The 20,019-nt window shown below is 43.0% G+C and overlaps 1 protein-coding gene across 6 annotated transcripts in view; it reads right to left on the bottom strand.

Moving 5' to 3' along the window:
- Nucleotides 1–15,916, bottom strand: part of myh10.S (myosin, heavy chain 10, non-muscle S homeolog) — a 53,613-nt gene extending 37,697 nt beyond the window's left edge. Inside the window, exons 1-3 of one of the 6 annotated variants that reach the window (XM_041577719.1) lie at nucleotides 15,498–15,916; nucleotides 11,131–11,504; nucleotides 2,675–2,831 (exon numbers count right to left, since the gene is read on the bottom strand). In XM_041577719.1, the coding sequence (XP_041433653.1) occupies nucleotides 2,675–2,831; nucleotides 11,131–11,475 (502 nt within the window). In that variant the 5' untranslated portion in view covers nucleotides 11,476–11,504; nucleotides 15,498–15,916. 6 annotated transcript variants of the gene reach the window in all.
- Nucleotides 15,917–20,019: the final 4,103 nt, after the last annotated feature.

The following is a 20,019-nucleotide window of genomic DNA, read 5'->3' as shown; positions in this document are numbered from 1 at the left end:
ACGGATGAATGGAAAACTCTAAACCTCCAGTGTCATGGAACCAGAAACAAGCCTTGATTTTGTATTGTGGCTCTTCCCATATACACACGGAATCCATGAGATTAGAGTTGTACATCGCTCTCGGTGGATTTAGGATGAGGCTGCAGGAAATAGCAGCACTAAGCATTAAATGTCAGAACTCAAGGTGGCCAGTAAAGAGGATTGAGATTGGGGATTAAGTTCAAGGCACATTCCATAGAGGCAGCGCAAGCTCGAGAGTGACTCCGATTCTCTAGAAGAAATTGCTTATTTTACAGGAACAAGAAAAAAAGTTTCACATTCTACAAATCAAAAACTGGTCAGAATAATAGCCCTTTATATAAGTCAGAGACTAATCAGACAGGCACAAGGCCCTAAGCAGATGAAGCAGCTGTGATTACAGTTCTGTCCTCTTAATGAATGTGCCACACTATCTGTTTGCCAATACCCTAGTTCTGCCAAGTGCCCTACATGGCCAGGTTTCACAACAAAAGTCAAGATTGTGATCCGCAAAATCTTCCTTTATTTCATGATCACATGCACACAAATATGGCCGTTTGGGTAATCCCCAGAAAATTACAGCCCTCTGGTTCTACTGGTTTAAAGAATGGAAGAGGGATACATTTTACAAACTAATGAGTGCAGGAAAGAGGGGATAGTCCGTAAGTAATGGGATACATGTTTAGTTACACAGTGAGTCCAGTCTCAGCAGTCATAAATAAAATGAGTAGGAAGGAGAATGAACTCCAGGCATGCAAGAGGAGGCAGAAATCCCGGCTCAGCTGGGGAAGGAACAGAACACGATGGCCGCCCTGCTCCCAGGCTGACAGACATTACATAGAGTTGGGGGAGTCTGGGAGTAAGGGGAAGAAGGGGGGGGTTGCTACCACCCTTGGTGGCCCTGACACTCCTCCCTGAAAAAAGAATTATCAGCAGGATGTCCTTGTCGGTAAAAGGGGCCCAGGACTAAATATCTTGTAAACTGTGCAGCAATACCAGCTGGATACTGGGTGGCAATATCAGCTGGATGATACAGCCCTGAAAATAGTTTTAACAGGCTCCATCCTTCATAAATATTCACCAAATCCTTCAACCGGCATCATCCTGCCTTACTATACACAGAGTCCCAGTTACATCCCCTACTGACAATCATTATATGCAATATTCCCACAGTTACCTTTCCTACCCCCATACAGCACCACCACGGCAACAAAACACTTTAAATTCCCTGTGTGCATTTAACCTTAAAATAATTGTTCAGTGTAAAAATAAAAACTAGGTAAATAGATAGGCTGTGCAAAATAAAAAATATTTCTTATATAGTTAACTAAAAATGTAATGTATAAAGGCTGGAGTGGCTGGATGTGTAACAATCGCCAGAACACTACTTCCTGCTTTGCAGCTCTCTTGGTTCCATTGATCAAATGCAAACTCACTGAACAGTTATGTCCCATGTGGCCACCCTTCATGTTGCTAATTAACTAGAGAGCTGAAAAGCAGGAAGTTGTATTCTGTTCTGTTATGTTAGACATCCAGTCACTCCAGCCTTTATACATTACATTTTTGGCTAACTAACCATATTAGAAACATTTGTTATTTTGTACAGGCTATCAACCCAGTTTTTATATTCACACTGAACTGTTCCTTTAAGAATTCAACATATGCTATGCGCTTCAACTGAAGTACGTGGGCAAACTTCCAGGAAAGAGTAAGATGAAAGCTTGTGTACAACTTGTGACATGTGCATGTTCACTTCTATCAGCTTATAGATTCACACTCCTGACATAAGCCATTTAAGCAGCACCCAGAGCTGCTCAGGAGTCTGACCCAACAGTTATACTAACAAACATCAGCACTGGCCTTCCTGCTGAGAAACTACAAAAACAACCATGAAAAGTAATTAACCGTTAGCCCTTGTAGCATGTTAGACTGCTGTTATTACTGTGTCTGGTCAGTAAATCTACAGCTATTCATCAAGCCCACATACCATACAGCTCTGGGATTTTAACATGGCAGCTCCCACACATATGTATAAGTAAATCATGCAAACAACAAAGTTATACAGGAAGCTGCTTCTGTCTTTTATTACAAAGCAATTGTAGGGAGAGAAAAAAAAAACAGCGGTTTGATTGGCAAATGCCAACCTGCTAAGCCAATCGCACAGAAGCAGGTTCTCTCATTCATATCATACATCAAAAGAGACAGAGAAAGAGAGAGCAAAAGCAAAGGAATTCTGGTTTCCCAGAATCCCTCAGGGATCACCTAATTACCATTAAAGTGAAAGTGACACCAAAAAGTAATTAAAATATAATGAACATATAATGAACTGTTGCCATGTACTTGTAACATGTATGTGTTTGCTTCAGAGAGACTACTATAGTTTATTAATCAAGCTGCTGTGTAGGCATAGGTGCAACCATTCAAGCTGAAAAAAAGGAGAAAAGGCATAGCTAACATAGCAGATAAGCTTTGTAAAATACCTTTCTATTGTACAGAGCTTATTGGAGTCCCCACAGCTTGTTTATAGAAGCTATAGTAATTTTTCTGAAGCATACAGAACTTTTACCAGTACAGGGCAACAGTACATTACATTTTAATTACTTCAATAGACTTTCATTTTTTGGTGGTACTATTCCTTTAACCCCCACTTTCTCACCTTGCAGCATGCAGCGGTAGGCAGACTCAGATATGGCATATATGTGTGGTGGCATCTCATGGCGCTTCTTTCCCCGGTACATCTCTATGATATTCTCTGAATAGATAGGCAGGTTCTTGTAGGGGTTAATCACCACGCAGAAGAGCCCAGAATATGTCTAGACAGAGAGGAGAAAAATAACCATGATCAGATTAGCTCTCTCGTGGAAATCACTATTATTATCCACTCACATAACATGACAGCCCCGATAGAACCCGCTATTTACATCCATAAGCGGGTAACTTGGGCTTATTATTATTGTATCTTATTATTATAATGCTTTCCCTGTATCACTTGGCAGTGCTACTTGTGATCTTTAACATGTTTGCAACAATGCAGAATACAAGGAAAAAGAACATTACATATTTCTAGAGCAGTTTACAGCTCTAGAACCAGCACTGGAATTTCTGAATTTCTAACACGTCTACAGAACAACCCCAGACAGGCAGCCCCACTAAACGCCACTTTGTAAGTTAAAACCTCTATCCCAACTTTTGAACGACAACAAAAAGATAGATTGCTAGACTAATTGTCTTATGTTTGGATTATCTTGACTAGAACATGCCCAGAGATGTATAACAGTAGCATTCTTTCTAGAGATTTTATTCTTCAGATAAAACTTTCTCCTTGGCTGTAGAACCACCACACAGACCAGACCAAAATTAGAATTCTAGACTGTTTTCTTAAGAATGTACTGCCTTGACTCTAGAACAGGCCTTGTTTTTGTCTCTGGAACCACTGCAGAGCGCTAGAACACTAGATTACGTTTCAAGGCTTGGCTAAAACATGCCCAGACAGGTAAAGCACTAGAATTTGTTTCTAGCAATAGCACATTCCCTTGGCTCTAGAACCACCAAGACTATGCAACAGATCGCTAGACTATGTTTTCTAAGGCTAGACTCCCGTAGCTCTAAAACCTTCATAGAGAAATGAGCAATAGCACTACAATGTTTCTAGACACCGGGGCTCATTTATAAGCACTGGGCAAATTTGCTTATAGAGCGACCAAGCAGTGATTAGCTGAAAGCAATCATCTGATTGGTTTCCATGAGTTACTGCCCAAATTCAAATTTGCCAGGTGATTACAAATTATACCCACAGGCTTTATTTGTTCTAGAACCACTGCAGAGACTAGACTATGATTCTCAAGGTTGGACTCTTGACCCAGAGATGTATCATTATAATAAATCTTTATAGATGGGTCATTCTATTGTGTCTAGAGCCACGGCAATTTAAAGGGGCTGCTCACCTTTCGAACACTTTCTTCAGTTCAGTTGTTTTCAGATTGTACACCATAAACAAAGACTTTTTTCAATTACTTTTCATCTTTTATTTTTTTACCATTTAAATGTCAGTTTAAAATAGAATGTTCATGTCTCAGTCAGGAAGCTCAGTGATCCAGGAGCATCTGAACGGTTACAATTTGCTACATTTACTTGATACATTTTCAGCAGTATCTGTGGATTATTAGCAACTATTGTATCAATTCTAACAGCTGCCTTTAATGAAACTCAGGGATTCTGCTCAGCAGGGACACAGATAACAAATGTATCAACTGAATGTATCAATTTAGAACAGTTTAAATTGGCGAGTGCCCCTCCGAGAGCTGCTTTAGAAGGTAAGAAATTAACTTCAATATTAGTAAAACAGTCACAAATAGAAAGTAATTGGAAAAAGTCTTTATTTCTGATGAACAATCTGAAACTGAACTGAAAATAAGTGTTTGAACGACCCCTTTAAAAATCGCACACAGAGCTATAGAACCAGTGCAGAGAGCTAGATTGCCAGGGATGTCTATCCTCTAGATCAATAAACATGCAAAAACTTACTGAGGAGTGGTTGTTTTTAATTACAAAGTAGTTACAAACTGAGTGTGTGTGATTTTTAAATGTCCAGCCAGCATTTCTGGGGCTGCTACTGAACTTAAACTTCCACAGCATCCTAAAAAATGGATTCTGGGAACTGTATTTCCACCAAAATAAAAGGTCCAGCATATTCTAAAGTGGCTGCAATCATTCCATGGAATATCACTGTTAGGGTAACTCATTTACCGGACAGTCTTACATGGAAAAGTATACTTAAAGGGGTGGTTCACCTTTAAAGTAACTTTTATTATGTTATAGAACGGTCAATTCAAAGCAATTTTTGCAATTGGTTTTCATTATTTATTTGCCTTTTTTCTGACTCTTTGCATCTATCAAATGGGCATCACGGATTCCCTTCTAAAAAACAAATGCTCTGTAAAGCAGTTATTTGTTATATTATTGCTACTGATCCTTCTATGCAGGCCTCTCCTATTCAATTTCCAGTCTCTTATTCAAATCAATGCATGGTTGCTAGAGTAATTTGGACCCTAGTTACCAGATTGGTTAAGATGCAAATTAAAGAGCTGTTGAATAGAAATCTAAATAACTCAAAAACCTTCAATAATAAAAAATTAAAACAAATTGCAAATTGTATCAGAATATCACTCTATACATCATACTAAAAGTTTTCTCAAAGGTGAACAACCCCTTTAAAGAGTCACGCGCAGGCCCGGATTTGCGGCAAGGCCGCATAGGCCCAGGCCTAGGGCGGCAAAAAAATAGGGGCGGCATGCCGCCCAGCCGCCGTTCAACTACACCAGCCGGCGTTTTTTCGCCGGCGCGCTGGGAAGGCGGGCGCTAGGACAGCGCGGCCGCCTGGTCGGACCGCGCGGCCTAGGGGCGCCCAGAAATTAAATCCGGCGCTGGTCACGTGTGGCTACAGAGAAAATACACAGCAAGACTACTACATATGGCTCTTAGTAAATTCCCTACAGCACTGCTATCAAACTTATTACATTTAACAGGCTGATCAATTCTCATACAGAATGTGATGGGCCAAATTATAGTAATGGGCATCCAGCTGGGACATTCCTGCCCTACAGAAAGGTTCATAGGCTGGAGAGAGACAATGGGAATTAGCACTAAAGAGATGGAAGGTGTTGAAGCCATTAAACAATAACCAGAGCTGTGAGTAGGAGGCCGGAACCCTGTGAATAAGACCAGCCATGTCTCTCCTGTAACTAAATCTTCCCAGGGCTCTAAGGTCCATTAATTTAGAGTTAACCCCTGATTTATAACACAGGAACGAAGTGAGAATTTTGTCATGTTTATAAAGAAAATTCCTTGTGTATAATGAGGCCCAGGAAGTTGGTTTTTGAAAGAGTATGGGAAAGTCCACCTGTGATCCTCAACTGCAGCCAAATTGTGTGTTTTGGCTTTAATTCTTTGGCTCCCTAGAACCCCTATGTATAAAAACCTATGCACGTCTAGGTTCAAGGCAAGAGATGTAAAAAAAGTAACATTTATTCACTTATATATATTCCAATTTCATAAGATTCTTTAATATGCCACTTAATTTGATATATTCTGTAGCTCAAGAATTCATTTTGGGGGGTATAGTTTTCCTTTAAGTGCTCCCTTGCTGGCTGTTAGAGGAATGACTCGTGTTGAGGAGCACTGTCATCATGTGTAAAATAATTAGTACCCTGGAACGCAATTCTCTATTATAAACCCAGAACTCCTCGTAAAGATGTCGCCTGCTGGTGTCTATGGTATAACATACAGCCATCTGTGCGCTGAAAGGGTTTCTGCCATCACTTATGTAACGACTGGTTTCTAATAATTCCATTTAACTTCTCACATAAAATATATCAGAACCACATTATTTTCTGTCATTGGTTTAGATTTCATAGTTTTGTTTTCTCTACTCATGCTAAGAGTGGTGTTCGTCGTATCTAGTAAAGCCTTCTCATAATGTAAGAATGGGCTGTTTTGTGTTTGCCAGAAAAGACGAAGCAAGAGTTGAGCACACCAGGAAATACATCCCCCAAAAGCATGCAAGGAAATGATTTGTTTTCCCAAAAGTTTCACTTCCATGATTGTAGATCCATGTGAAGTGGAGGTGGCAGGAGGAGGTTCTGGTGAAAGGAAAGGGATGGAAGCACAAGTGGTAACATGAGAGAAAATAAATATAATGAGAAGAAAAGAAAGCTAGGTGCATTGTACAAGAGCCCTTCCACACAACAATCACGATCACTTGATAAACCAGTCACATGCTGGGCCCCACATAGGGTTGCCATCTTTTCATAAATTTTCTACCGGCCGGTGGTGACGAAAAAGGGGGCGGGCTGTGATGAAAAGGGAGGGTCATGACGAAAAGGGTGCGGAGCCGTGTCGTGGTGATGGCCAGAAGGAGGAGAACAGTTACATTTCCAGCGCATTGGGGGTTGGCCAAGGGATTTTGTTAAGGGTATTACAGATTTACCAGTAACTTTGCCGTTAAATTAGTAATACCAGCCCCGGCCGGCTAGGCCGGTAAAATACAGACTGGGTTGCAACCCTAGACCCACATCATCCCCAAACTGGGTCCCCTTCCCAGCCAGTCTACAGAGCTAAAATTGTGCAATTTATTTCCATTTATGATGCAACAAAGCTGACAATCTGGATTTATGGAGTACAAAGAGACAGTAGTGGTGCCAGGAATTTGCAGAAAGCCCATGTGCTCTAAGGAACTTTTCCAGCCTTCAGTACTTGATGGCTCTGATCTATACAGATCCTGGCCTAACTCCCAGACCCTTCATACAGGCTGAACTGAATATGCCAGTATCAGCCATCCCTACCAGCAAAGTCCTCTACACTGCCACAGAATCAGTTGATTGCAAACTCTATGGCACAGACTGAGATAATTAGCTGTATATACAAAAAACAGCCTTTTGTACCAGCACAGGATTTGCAGAATTTGCTGATTGCAAGCTCTGCGACAGAGACTGGGAATTACATATTAGTATATTAAACAAAGATAAATAATTCCTGTGATGTCTATAAAAACATGCATGTTTCTACCATTCTCCTTGCCTGCATGACATGGTATAAATAAATCAGATGAGGAAAAAAACCAGTTGGGCATACTCGGTGACACAGGAGTAGGTATGTCAGACCTAATTATCTAATCTCTACTAAGAGACACAATCCCAAATGACAGACCAACTGAGGATGATGGGAGTTTTTTCAAGTTCTAAGGGCCTATTCTACAAATCCCAGCATCCTCTAGAGATGCTTTACCACTAGCTAAATGGAACAAAGGAACCAGCCAAGGGGGCTGGATGGCTCTATGCTGGTGATGAAGTGGGGGGGGGAAGCAGTTTATCAGGGAGAGGAATGTTGGAATGTGCTATACTTTGGCTCCCATCCCATAACAACCACGTCACAAAGAAGCTCGCCCACCCAGGGCCACAATAGTCTCATTTAGAATGGCCGGATCTCATCCTGATCATTGCCATGTGCTCCAGGGCCTTATTATGGCCACTGGGTGCCCCTGACAGCTGGCTGTGCAACAGTGGTGTCAGATTAACCAATTGAAGGCCAGAAGGCTCTGCGAGTGAGGAACAGATGGCTCTCTGATCTGTGCTCTAGGAACAAGGGTAACCACTCACAAGCTTGTGCAAGTTCATTAGTGAGGGGTTCTTTCCTTTAATCAGATAGGTGCCACAGGGGGAATTGCTCCAGCCCCTAGTCATTCCACTGCATTGTAACCACTAGTGATGTGCAGGTCAAGAAAAACTTGACCCACACCCCCTCCTATTTATATACCAGCCCCGACATCACAGAAGGGGGGTATACTAAAGTATACTAAAAAAGGACCACATCCGCTAGAAGTGGAGCACTAGGAAGTCACAGGTTGGATGCAGGCTAAAGTTCAGCCCGCACCCGCCTGCAAACTTTGCTAGTCAGTCAACCCAATCCCAACTGACCCACGGGCTTTGGGTCGCCACACATAACCAGTGCTGGGAGATTTAGGCCAAGCACATCAGTCACCTGAATAAACAGCATGCTCTTGATCCTGCAATCATGGGCCTAGGAGAGACTGGCCCATAAACACATCACTGTCATTAGTACACTTTGGGCCTAGGGGGAGACTACAATACCTATATAAATGCACTCTTAATTTATACTGGCAGATAAGAGAATACAGGGGGTATGCCAGGGTGAGAAAAGACATATAAACCTGAATCTCAGCAGAGAAGCGAGAAACCCAAACTTACCAAACTGCAACCAAAAAGGAAGCAACTTGTAGACAGTGATGAGGCAACATTAAAGGAACAGTAACGCCAAAAAAGTGAAAGTGTTTTACAGTAATGCAGATATAACATAGTGTTGCGCTGCACTGGTAAAACTGGTGTGTTTGCTTTAGAAAAACTACAATAGTTTAGATAAAGAAGCTGCTCCTATACCTTCCTACACCCTGCCCCATCAGACCCACAAAAGTCACATGATGTTCTACCTGCACAAACAACTTACCTGTGCCCATTTGGGTTTAAGTGGTGGCCTAGGGCCAAGTCTGCACTGCTTATAAACAACTGTGATACGGTTAATTGTCCCAAAGGATTTTTATTGCAGTTGTGCCTGTTAGACTGCAAGCTCTACAGAGCAGGACCCTGGGGCCAAACAGAATTCAGAAATGAAACAAATTATTTACACAGTGTGTTGGTACAGCTGTGACATGTCCCCTTTAAGAACCAAATATATTAACCTTTCCTGTCTACCTGCTTACATTTAACCAACTCTTCTATGTTAAACAACTATTCCGGCCCTATGGTAGAACAATTAATTCTGTTTTCGTTCGAAGAGGGATCTACCATTTAACCCAGCACCACATATCCCATCGTTGTTCCGCCTTATTAATATACAGTAAGAGATATGTAAATGGATATATATGGATTAGCAGCCATTTAGCATTTAACCCATGCTTAGCCAGTGTTGGGTTATTTCCTATCACATCTTAGGTCCAGGTTTCACCTTTTTGTAAAGATTACTGTTGCTACCTTTAAAGGCTTTGCCGGCGAGCAGAGCTGTAAGGTAAGGCTAACTGATCCTGCCTGGGATTTATGAAACATCTGCTGTGAGCGAATATCTACAATCCCAGCCATAAAGAATTTCAGACAAGAAGTCGATATTGACATGAAACAGGGCTGCCATATACTATGGTGCAAGCACTTAGGGGAATGAAGTTCTGCCTAGAGAGGCCAGGCCCATTACTTTAGATGAGTAACACTGACTGAAATAGAATGATGACCACGACATGTCTAATCTGTGGCCTCCAGTTATCATCACTGCAGCCAGGCAATACCCTTATATAAATGCAGGACCCAGGGCAAGAGTATTAGGTCAGTTTTGGGCTCTGCAGAGAAACAAGCCAAAGCTACTGGGCCAATCAGAGTCTGAGGCCAACATCCAGGGAGCTGGGGACACAGCAGGTGCTAATGTTCTTTATTAAAGGAATAGTAACACAAAAAATGTGTTTAATTGGTATAGCTGGTGTATTTGGTCCTGAAACACTACTAGTTTATATAAACAAGCTGCTGTGTAGCCATATGAAAATATTCAGTCATTCAAGCACAGGATACACAGTTCTGAAGAATTCCATTGTATACTACAGAGCTTATCTGTTATCCTGAGCCTGTTTAACCTGTGCCTTTTCAGCTTTGAATGGCTGCCCTGATAACTACACAACAACCTGCTTACATAAACTATATTAGAGCATCTGAAGCAAACACCCCACTTGCACCAGTGCAGCACAACTGTACATTATATTTTCATTACTTTAAAAAAACTTTCATTTTTTAGTGTTACTGTTCCTTTAAGTAGAGCCCGCGCCTGTCAGTAGTGATTCAGCCTGACTCAGCTGCTGACTGGCCGTTAGGCACGCAAGCTATCAGGGGGGGGGATAATGGAGGATTAGGGAGCACAGCTGGCACCAGGTGATGATGGAACACAAAAATCTCTATTCTACTGCCAATTATTCCAATTTTAACCTTTACACTGTCAGAAAGCTTGCTTTCGACGCACACAGCACATCCAGCTTTTATTATGGAGAGTATCCATATGGCTATTATGGGTTACCAATCCAAAGAGCTGACAATCTACTGCATGGAGGGGGGGTAGACTCACAATTAAGTTATGAGATGCTTCCAGTTCCTGCTGTAGTAACACATTTACAAAGGCAGAAATTACTAGGAATAATTATTGCAATAAACACGTTAAAGGGAAACTACAGCCAAAAGACAATAATAACAGAACAAAATATCCTTCTAAGCAACGTTCCAATCCACAATGAATACATGCTGTCATTATGTCTGTCTGGCTGTTTATATCTTTACACTTCTAGCTCTGTCTCCTGAAACAATGTAGCAGAAACCATCTGATTAACACACCTAGAGGAAAACAGACTTCTGATACATGGTTTCAAGAGCACAGTATAAGGGAAGCAGACAGAACGGCAAGGGAAGGAGGAGGTCACAATCTATTCTAGTATCCAGGATAACTGACCATAGCAACCAAATAGCATTCCTTTAAAGAAAAATCAAAAAATGACACACAAAGGTAAGTACTCACATAGATGAGACCGGAGTAGTATCTGTCCTTCAGATTGTGCAGCACAGATGCCTCATTCAAGCAAGTGAGTTCCGCCATGTCCTCTACCTTGGAGAACTTGGGTGGGTTCATCTTCTGGATATCATCTTTATTTACTATGGCCTTTTTGCCATTTTCTGCCAGCTCCACCACCACTTCATCTCCCCGCTCTTCCTTTATACTCGCCGCCTCAAAGCCATGTCTCTCCGACGGCACCCACACCAGCTTCTTTGCCGTCCAATCGGCCTGCGTGGTGGGGTTGTACACCACATCACGATCCACAAAGAGGTAACGTTCGGGGTCTTCCTGCCCTGGTCTCTGTGACATTTTGCCTCAGAGGAGTCACTGGGAATCACCTGGATAGAAGAACAAGACAAAATCAGATTCTAAATCCCCCTCGGCGCCTCTCCATTTGCCAGTGCACCATGCTGCTTGAAAATAGATTTGTAAAGATGAACTTCCCCTTTAATTTTTTTAAATGGTTATAGTTCCTATATGGGGGTAGTGTATTTATTTGTAAAGATGACTGTCTCTGTGGAAGCCATGTCCTGCCTTAGAGCAGGTATTCTACATACTTATACACATGGCAGGGTAGCACTGCGATCTAGAAATGCCTGTGACCCATTTAGATAGGGGAGTGGCAAGAGATAAGGGAATAGGCAGACTGTGCAATTATGGGATGGCAGGAGGACATGACAGAGACAGTTTCGACCTACAGGGCAACTGATGAGCTCCTTACTAGTCACTGCAGATGGTACTGATGAAGGAGTGGATTTGGAAATTCTTTGGAGGTGCAAAGCAGCTGGACATTCTTAGGATCCCCTTATACCTATAAACCAGTGATCCCCAACCAGTGGCTCGTGAACATGTTGCTCACCAACCCCTTGGATTTTGCTCCCAGTGGCCTCAAAGCAGGTGCTTATTTTTGAATTCCAGGCTTGGAATGAAGTTTTAGTTGCATAAAAAACCAGGTGTACTGCCAAACAGATCCTCCTGTAGTCTGCTAGTCCACATAGAGGCTTCTATCCGTCAATTACAGCCCATATTTGGCACCCCCATGCTTATGTTGCTCTCCAACTTGTTTTTACATTTGAATGTGGCTCACGGGTTAAAAAGGTTGGAGACCCCGGCTATAAACTATTGATATAAAGCTAGGGAAATCAGGTGTACCCTTGGCTGACTAGGGATGCTGGGAATTGCAGTTTCCAAGAGATGTAAGGTTAGAATAGAGCCCTCTATTTTTCATGCTGAACCACAACTTCCTATATTCTGGGGTGGGGGCACAGACTGGCTACAATTGGCTGATAATGGCATTAATTGATCATTCCGTGCTGCTCAAAGTTAATGGGATCGTGTGTGGCTCAGGGGAAAGCAGATGTGCTGGTGGGGTTGGGGGGCAATATAAAAGAAAATGATTCCAAGAGCAGACAGTAACACAACCAAGAAAGAATGCAGCAGAGGATCAAGTAGCGTCTGCGGTTTTATAGGGAAAAGAGGAGCAGACCTAGGAGAGGTGAGAGGGCTGCATTGTGTCTCCTCCCAGGATAACAAGGGACAGGGCTCTGATTTATTATATTATAGCTCACAAGTGCGCAAGGAATCACCACCTGGTTCCTATTCACACTAATCTCCAGAGAGCCTTTTTTGTTTTTCTCTATGAGGATATGAACTATTCGAACACAGCAAACCATATATGATATATAAAGTAAAAGCTGCCACATGGACTTGACTGATGAATTCTGCATCAACTGCTATAGTGCAGGTGCTCCTAGTGCTCACATAATTATCTGAGGTGCAATAATAGATACAATTTAAACAATATTGCAGCTCCTAACAATATATAAAAATATAGACAGGAGGTATATTCTGCGCGCACAATAAGCTATACCCTCATATTGTACTGTCTATGGCACCTTCCTCCCATACATATAAATACAAATATTGAGAGAAGGAATGTTCTGGGCACATAATAAGCTATACAGAAACATATACTGTGTATATATAGATATAGATATAGATATAGATATAGATAGATATATATATATATATATATATATATATATATATATATATATAGATATATATATATATATGATCTAAAACTCCCTGAACCAAGTAAAAGGCAAGTTGAAATATTTTGGATAAAATAAAGTTTTCCAGCACATAAGAGATGACAGGCTGCCCCCTGGGGGGGGGGGCTTTGCTTTCTTCCCCTTCTCTGTTTTCAGAGGGGGGGGGCTTAGAAGGAGGCGGGCAGAATAGTGAGCGCATGGGAGCTGCCAGCCTGATGCAGACGAATCCTTTGTTCCCTGAAAGGACAGGACCGGGAGCTGCTGCAATGGGAGAGATCTGAGCAGCCGCCCATTCAGTCTTAACTGTATTCACACTCCTCGCTGTTAACTTATCGTGTGTCCCCCTTCTGCAGCCCCATGCTCCTGTCCAGAATAGAAAACAGCAATTGGGTGGCAAATCCTGCACAAATTATTAACTAGAAATGTAACAACACATGCATCAATCTTATTGCAGCACTGGCAGATCCTAAGAGACAATGATGCCCACCATACTGTTAGACGAAGAAGAAGCCATGAGATCTGTGCCGGGAAAAAAAAGGGTGGAGCAGAGACCTAAGCACAGCACCAATTAGCCTGCCTGCAGTATGAGCAACAGAACACATGACAAGCACTAGGAGCAGGACACTCAGGGCCAGAGTTGGGTGACTGGAGCACGGTACCATCTACAGAAGGTATACTGTGCCAATATGCTCAGAGCTGTACATTCAGACACCCCACAGTAAAAGGATGTACAGCAAGAGATCCCATAGTGTTCCTGCAAGTGTTGGGTTAACCTGGCCAAGAGCAAAGAGGTTATTGCAACTAGCAGTGCAGAGAATGTAGGGTTATAGAGCAGGCAAGTGCAGAATAAGGGAACTATTTGGGAGGGTATGTTAGCACTGGAATGCTTACAATCACACAGATAGGGGCTGCTCTTCAATATTAAATGGCCACAAGTCAATATCTGGATTAAAGCATTCAGTCTAGTTCAGAGATGCCTAACCTGTAACTCTTGCAGCAACACCCTGCACTAAAACTCCCAAAATCCCCTGGCACCTGATCGGAGTCTCACTCTAAAGTGTCGCTGTACGAATTACTCAGCCGACAGCAGTTACTGAACTAAAGCTGCAGAGAGCTGATCTATGTCCTGGGGGCCCCAAGAGCTATAAGGTGCTGGATGCACCCTGCCAAATTCTGAAATCAATGGGTATTTTTAGGGACTACCCATCCCAATGCCATTAGTCTCTGAGGGTATTTATAGACAGGTTTAAAAGCAAGTAGAGCTTCTAAAGGGGAATTTTCTCTATAGAGCAGCACCCCAATGTACCCCAGGCTCAATGTGTCAGGGTATTAATTACAGCAGGTTTCTTTAGGCACTGACAGTGGCACTCTAGCTCATCACAGCAGCATCATCCCTAACATTCCAAAATCTACAACCAAATCTAAATCACTCACTGCTGTTGGGGACAGATGACCAGAGGTAATTACCATGGTACCTATAGTTTGGTCCAGCTACTTCTGGTTTATTGGAAGTCTTGGATGTCCTATTGTATTTCTCCCCTCTTAGAAAAACACCCCAGGGCATTCCATAGAAAGGTACCCCCATTGGGTACCCAGTAAAGGCATGATACAATACAGTAATGGTCATCTAGCTGCCATCCTGGGGTATTTGCACTACCATCCACAGGCAATAACTTACTCTCTGGGCAATCTGTTGGCACCAGCTATTCCCCCTGCCATCCATGTGGTACTGGCACATGCTGCACTCCCTGGGGCATTTATTTAGCTACTGTGATCCATGGGGAATTCTGGTGGCACATTCTGTACTCCGTGGGGCATTCATCTAGCTACTGTGATCCATGGGGTATTCTGGTAGCACATGCTGCACTCCCTGGGGCATTTATTTAGCTACTGTGATCCATGGGGAATTTTGGTGGCAAATGCTGCCAGTGCCATTCGCGTGCTGCTGCCAAGCCTGGGATATACGATGGCACAGTCTGCCCCTGATATGGTGTTTTCCCAGTTACTGGCCCCCTGTGATACTCTATTAGCATATGCGCCCTCCCACACGCATTTACCACGGCACTGCCGCCCCACGGGTATTCCACTGACGTGTTTCCCTCGGGGTATTCATCTTGCTACGGACACCTTTGGGGTATTCTTCGGGCACATGTTGCCCCCTTATTGTATTCATCTTAGCGCTGCCAAACCTGGTGTATTCTGTGACACATTCTGCCCCCAGGGATATTTAAATGTGCTTTGCCAGCCCCAATAGACACAATAAGCCGTATAACTTACCGGCGGTGCGTGGGCTCCTCTGTTCGTGTCTCCTCACCGCCTCCCGGTGCCCGCCGGCCCCTCCAGTCAGTCACCTCACACTCCCCGCCCACTCACAGTGGAAGAGTCATGCCCGCTCCATTCCCCCCTCCCATTGGTCCATCTCTAGACTCAGCTTTTCCAATCCCAGCTATCATTGGCCAACCCAGGCGCCAATATATTCCTAAACCGTTACTTCACAGCTTCCATTCTCTCGCCTTCATTCTTTTCCCTTTATCCGCCTCCCCGCGTAACCCATTGGCTTCGGAAGCCTGTCGTTCACTAGCACCGCGCTTCTATTGGCCACAGCCGCGGTCCATGGTTTCTCGCCCGGAAGGCGCGGCTTGCGGTCTGGGTTGCGCAAGATGACTAGCGGCCTTGTGCGCCCCACGTGGGACACCTTTTTGCGGATGACATTGCTCAAGATAGCGGGATTAGTCGTATAGGAAAGCGATAGGTCCTACCTTTTTATCCCTATCCTACACTGATCAATTTGCTGGGTGATCCCCAGCAAAGTGATCAATGTAGGATAGGGATAAAAAGGTAGGACCCATGGCAACCAATCAGATTGCTGCATACATTGTTGTACTTGCAGCTGGTTTCAAAGAGCTAATCGCTGATTGGTTGCTATAGATAACTGCCCATGGTCAAATTTGCCCAGTGTTAATAAATGAGCCTGCGGCTCATAGTGGGGCAAAGTGGGCAGCTGATTTTCAATCTGAAAATACTTCTTTTACTGGTTTTAGAGTTTTTCTACGCATTTAACCGTCTAGAAATTCTTCGAAAACGAGAATTTCTAGGTTTTCATATTCTTATTCAGATTATTTTTGCTTTTTTTTTGTTTGTGGTTTTTATTTTAGGCTGTTTACATAAATGACTTTGTAGTTTTAGTGAAAATTAGTTTTTCATGGTTATTAAAACAGTAACAGCTAAAATCAGAATTTCGATAAATGGGGGCCTTTAAGAGTGCAACTAGATGATGACCTGCCCTTGGATACCAAGATGTCACTCTATGTTGCAGTACTGTGGACTTTATGCTGAACCACTGCCTACCAAATTCCTTGGGTTTTTATGTTTTTTATTGAAAACTTTGCAGAACAGAATATGAACATAATTTAGACTAACATTCCTGGAATCTTGCCCCCCAGCTGTATTCACTAAGGGTCAGGGCACACGCTCAGATTCGGGGAGATTAGTCGCCCGGCGACAAATCTCCTCTTCTTTGGGGCGACTGATATTCCCAAACTGCCTCCCGCCGGCTAGAATGTAAATCACCAGCGGGATGGCACTTGGAACGCTTTGCGTTGGAAAACGAAGCGCTGTGAGTGCCATCCCGCCAATGATTTACATTCTAGCTAGCTGGAGGCAGTTCAGGGAGATTAGTTGCCCCGAAGAAGAGGAGATTTGTGTGGGGTAGGAGCAGGGTTGCTAGGTCTAATTTTCCAAACCAGCTAAAAAACTTCAAAAGGCCTGTTTTCTTAATTATGGAAAATAAAATGTAAGCTTTTTTAACTCTATTAAATTGACTCCGGCTTTACTACTTCATGGGTCCAGGCTTGTGCCAGCCTCTTTTGAAGTTTTTCTGGTGTTTGACTCCCCTTGCCAGTGGCGTAACTACCGGGTGGTGCGATTGGCCCCCCAGCAGCTCACGCGCCACGATTCCCGGGCGTTTCCGGGTGTACGGAGGGGGGCGGGGGGCCTGGCAGCACCCCCCGCGACAGGGCCAGCCCCCCTCTAGTTACGTCATTGCCCCTTGCTGAAGGTCTGGGGCATGTGCACCCGGGCCCAACGGTTACAGCAGTAAGCTCATATAATACGTTCTCGAATGCAGTAGATACTGGTTAAATAATTTGTTTACTCAGCTACAAAACTAGCCAAGAAACACTTCAAAAGTAGCCCAAAGATCGCACAATATGTGCAGCAAAAAAAAGTTTAAAAAATAAATATATGTGAAAATATGCCTTTTTCAAGTTTTCACTGTTTTGCACCAAGGGGGTGTAACTGCAGAGGGGGGCCCAGTAGGTATAGGGACACCATAAGGCCTAATACATATACAATTTCAATAAATATTGGTTAAACAGCTCAACCCCTAGACATTTTGGTGGCCAGAAGATTTTTGCCACAAAATTGTCTGAAATTGAGGAAAGTCACCGGAAAATGGGGTACAGACCCCAAAATCTGTGAACTCCCGACTTCTACACAAGTCAGTCCCATTGCATGCTGGGTATTGTAGTCTTACATTAAACTTGACAGTTGGCAAATTGTTAAACAAAAACTACATTACTAAATTTACAAATGAGGAGAGCATTTCTCAGTAGCAAAAAAAACACTGTGGTTGTGTTTATTTAAGGCTACTACACTACATGTTTCGGGTCATTACATACCCTTTTTACATACCCATACATTACCCAACATGCACTGGGAGACGTAGGCTTGGCACATTAGGGCAAGAAAAAACTTTGGCTGGTTTCCAAAGTACAAACCAGCCAAAGGCCCGAAATGAAGCCCAAATCCGCACTTTGTTTAGTTTCTACTTTCAAAACCGACCTGGGCTTTAAATTAGTAGCCCAATTTGGCTGGAAAACTGCCATCCTGGCAACCCTGGGTAGGAAGCAGCAGTTTCTCCCTGTAAGGGCATTTTATATTGAGATAGCTGATGAGATTCTGAGAATTGTAGTTGTACAACAGCTGGAAGAGCTGCAGGTTGGTCATTATTGATTTATGTAAATCAACTCTTTGTGGGGGTCCCAGCCGTCCTGTATTCTTAGGTGACTCCTCTTTCAAGCTCTGGACATGTTTCCATTCTCAAAAGCCTGCACCCTCATGGACCCCACATGTTGACATACATAATTTAGCAGAATATTGTGGTTGAACTGAACTATTTGAACCCATGGAGCCCCCTTTAGATTAGTTCTGGTTGCGATTCTTGTGGCTACATTCATTGGCAAACAAGCAGTGCACCAATTGCACGTTTAATTCACAATCAGTGATAAGAAAAGTGGAGATAGATATGCTGCATTTATTTCTAAATATGGGAATGTTATACTTGCCCAGAAGTTTTTGGAAGCCTTGGCGCCCCTGCTGTGTCATACTGCACGTCATTTAAACCAATCATTCCAGAAAAATATGAATTATTTCCAGAGAAGCTCATTGCTACACTAAGTCAGGGAGACAAGGATAGAAGATGAGTGGGTAGTTGTGGTCATGCTGCCTGTTTTGTAATTGGAACTCACCTTGTTTACATAGCTCCGGAGCAATCCACAGGGACACAGGCAGGGTCAAGAGCCGTTTATAAATACCAGCGCATTACACCAGGTGGGGATTTAACAGCACCAGCCTGGGCAGCAGTTCTGAATTTCTGATCATAAATGGTTCAGTGAATTATCAGTGACTCATATACAGAGAATCACCTCCTATTTATTTCTCTATTGCCTGCTTCTAAGCAGCCTGGCCCCAGTTATTTGTACGTGTAATTACTACTGAAAGTTGTTTGCACTGCTGGTTTTGACTCTTGAAAATGTAGCAGAAGCCAGTTGATTACACAGACCTCAAAGAGAACTGACTGGTAGGTAGCATGTGGATTTAATAGATAGCAGGGCTTGATTGGCAATCTTTTCTTCACCACGTGGGGCTTTTATTTAGCTATAAATGTAATGGTATAAACCCATCGCTCAGAGTTATATAAACATGATGTCAGGTGAATGATGGGTTGCAGCTAAATGGTTTATGAGGTTACATCTTGGTGTCAGTTCACTTAAATAAATCATTTGTCTCATTAGACGTTATTTTTAGGAACCAGGCTCAGCCATGGAAAGAATAGAACCTAAAATCTACCTCTGAAAAATCAATTATACCCCAATGTGGGTCACGTGTAGAGGCAGGCTGTTCCAGATTTCCATCTCATCCCATTAATAATAAAATACCTTTAATAAATGCTGTAGACCTGTCCAAAGTCAACATGACGTGTCCTTCAATGAATGCTGCAGACCTGTCTGATCCTAAAGCAGCCATGCAGTTTGAGGCTTTTATACAAGGGACAAGTTGGCAACCATTTAACCCTTGAACCTGCTTTAATTTGAGATTTATTCCACAATCTCCTGTGTCAGATATCAGTATATCTCCCCACCAAATCTACAGGGTAGGAGGCACATAAACTTCGCACTTAAGAATGCATCTGGAGAATAGTCATTGAAGCTAATGATGCCATTAAATTCTCATTCTCCTGTTCCTCCACTGTATATATAATCAGTTCCTATATAAGCACACACATGAATATAAATAGATAAAAGTATAGGAAAGGGCTCATTTTCTCTTGGCAATTTGCACTCTGACTCCCAGACATGCAGATTCCTGCTGAGAGTGGGGGGCAACCCTAGGCCTGTGACTAGTTAAAGTCTGGCTCTTTGCCAAGGCCTTCTGCTAACATTTAAGAATGAGCCTGGCCCACAGCCAAGTGGGCTTGCAATGGACGAAGGCTACGGCTGTTACATGGCGTCCCGCAGAC

This window comes from Xenopus laevis, chromosome 9_10S (assembly GCF_017654675.1).
Source record: "Xenopus laevis strain J_2021 chromosome 9_10S, Xenopus_laevis_v10.1, whole genome shotgun sequence".
NCBI classification, from domain to species: Eukaryota; Metazoa; Chordata; class Amphibia; order Anura; family Pipidae; genus Xenopus; species Xenopus laevis.
Note: the sequence above shows the minus strand (reverse complement) of the source record. Positions and strands in the feature narration are given on the sequence as shown.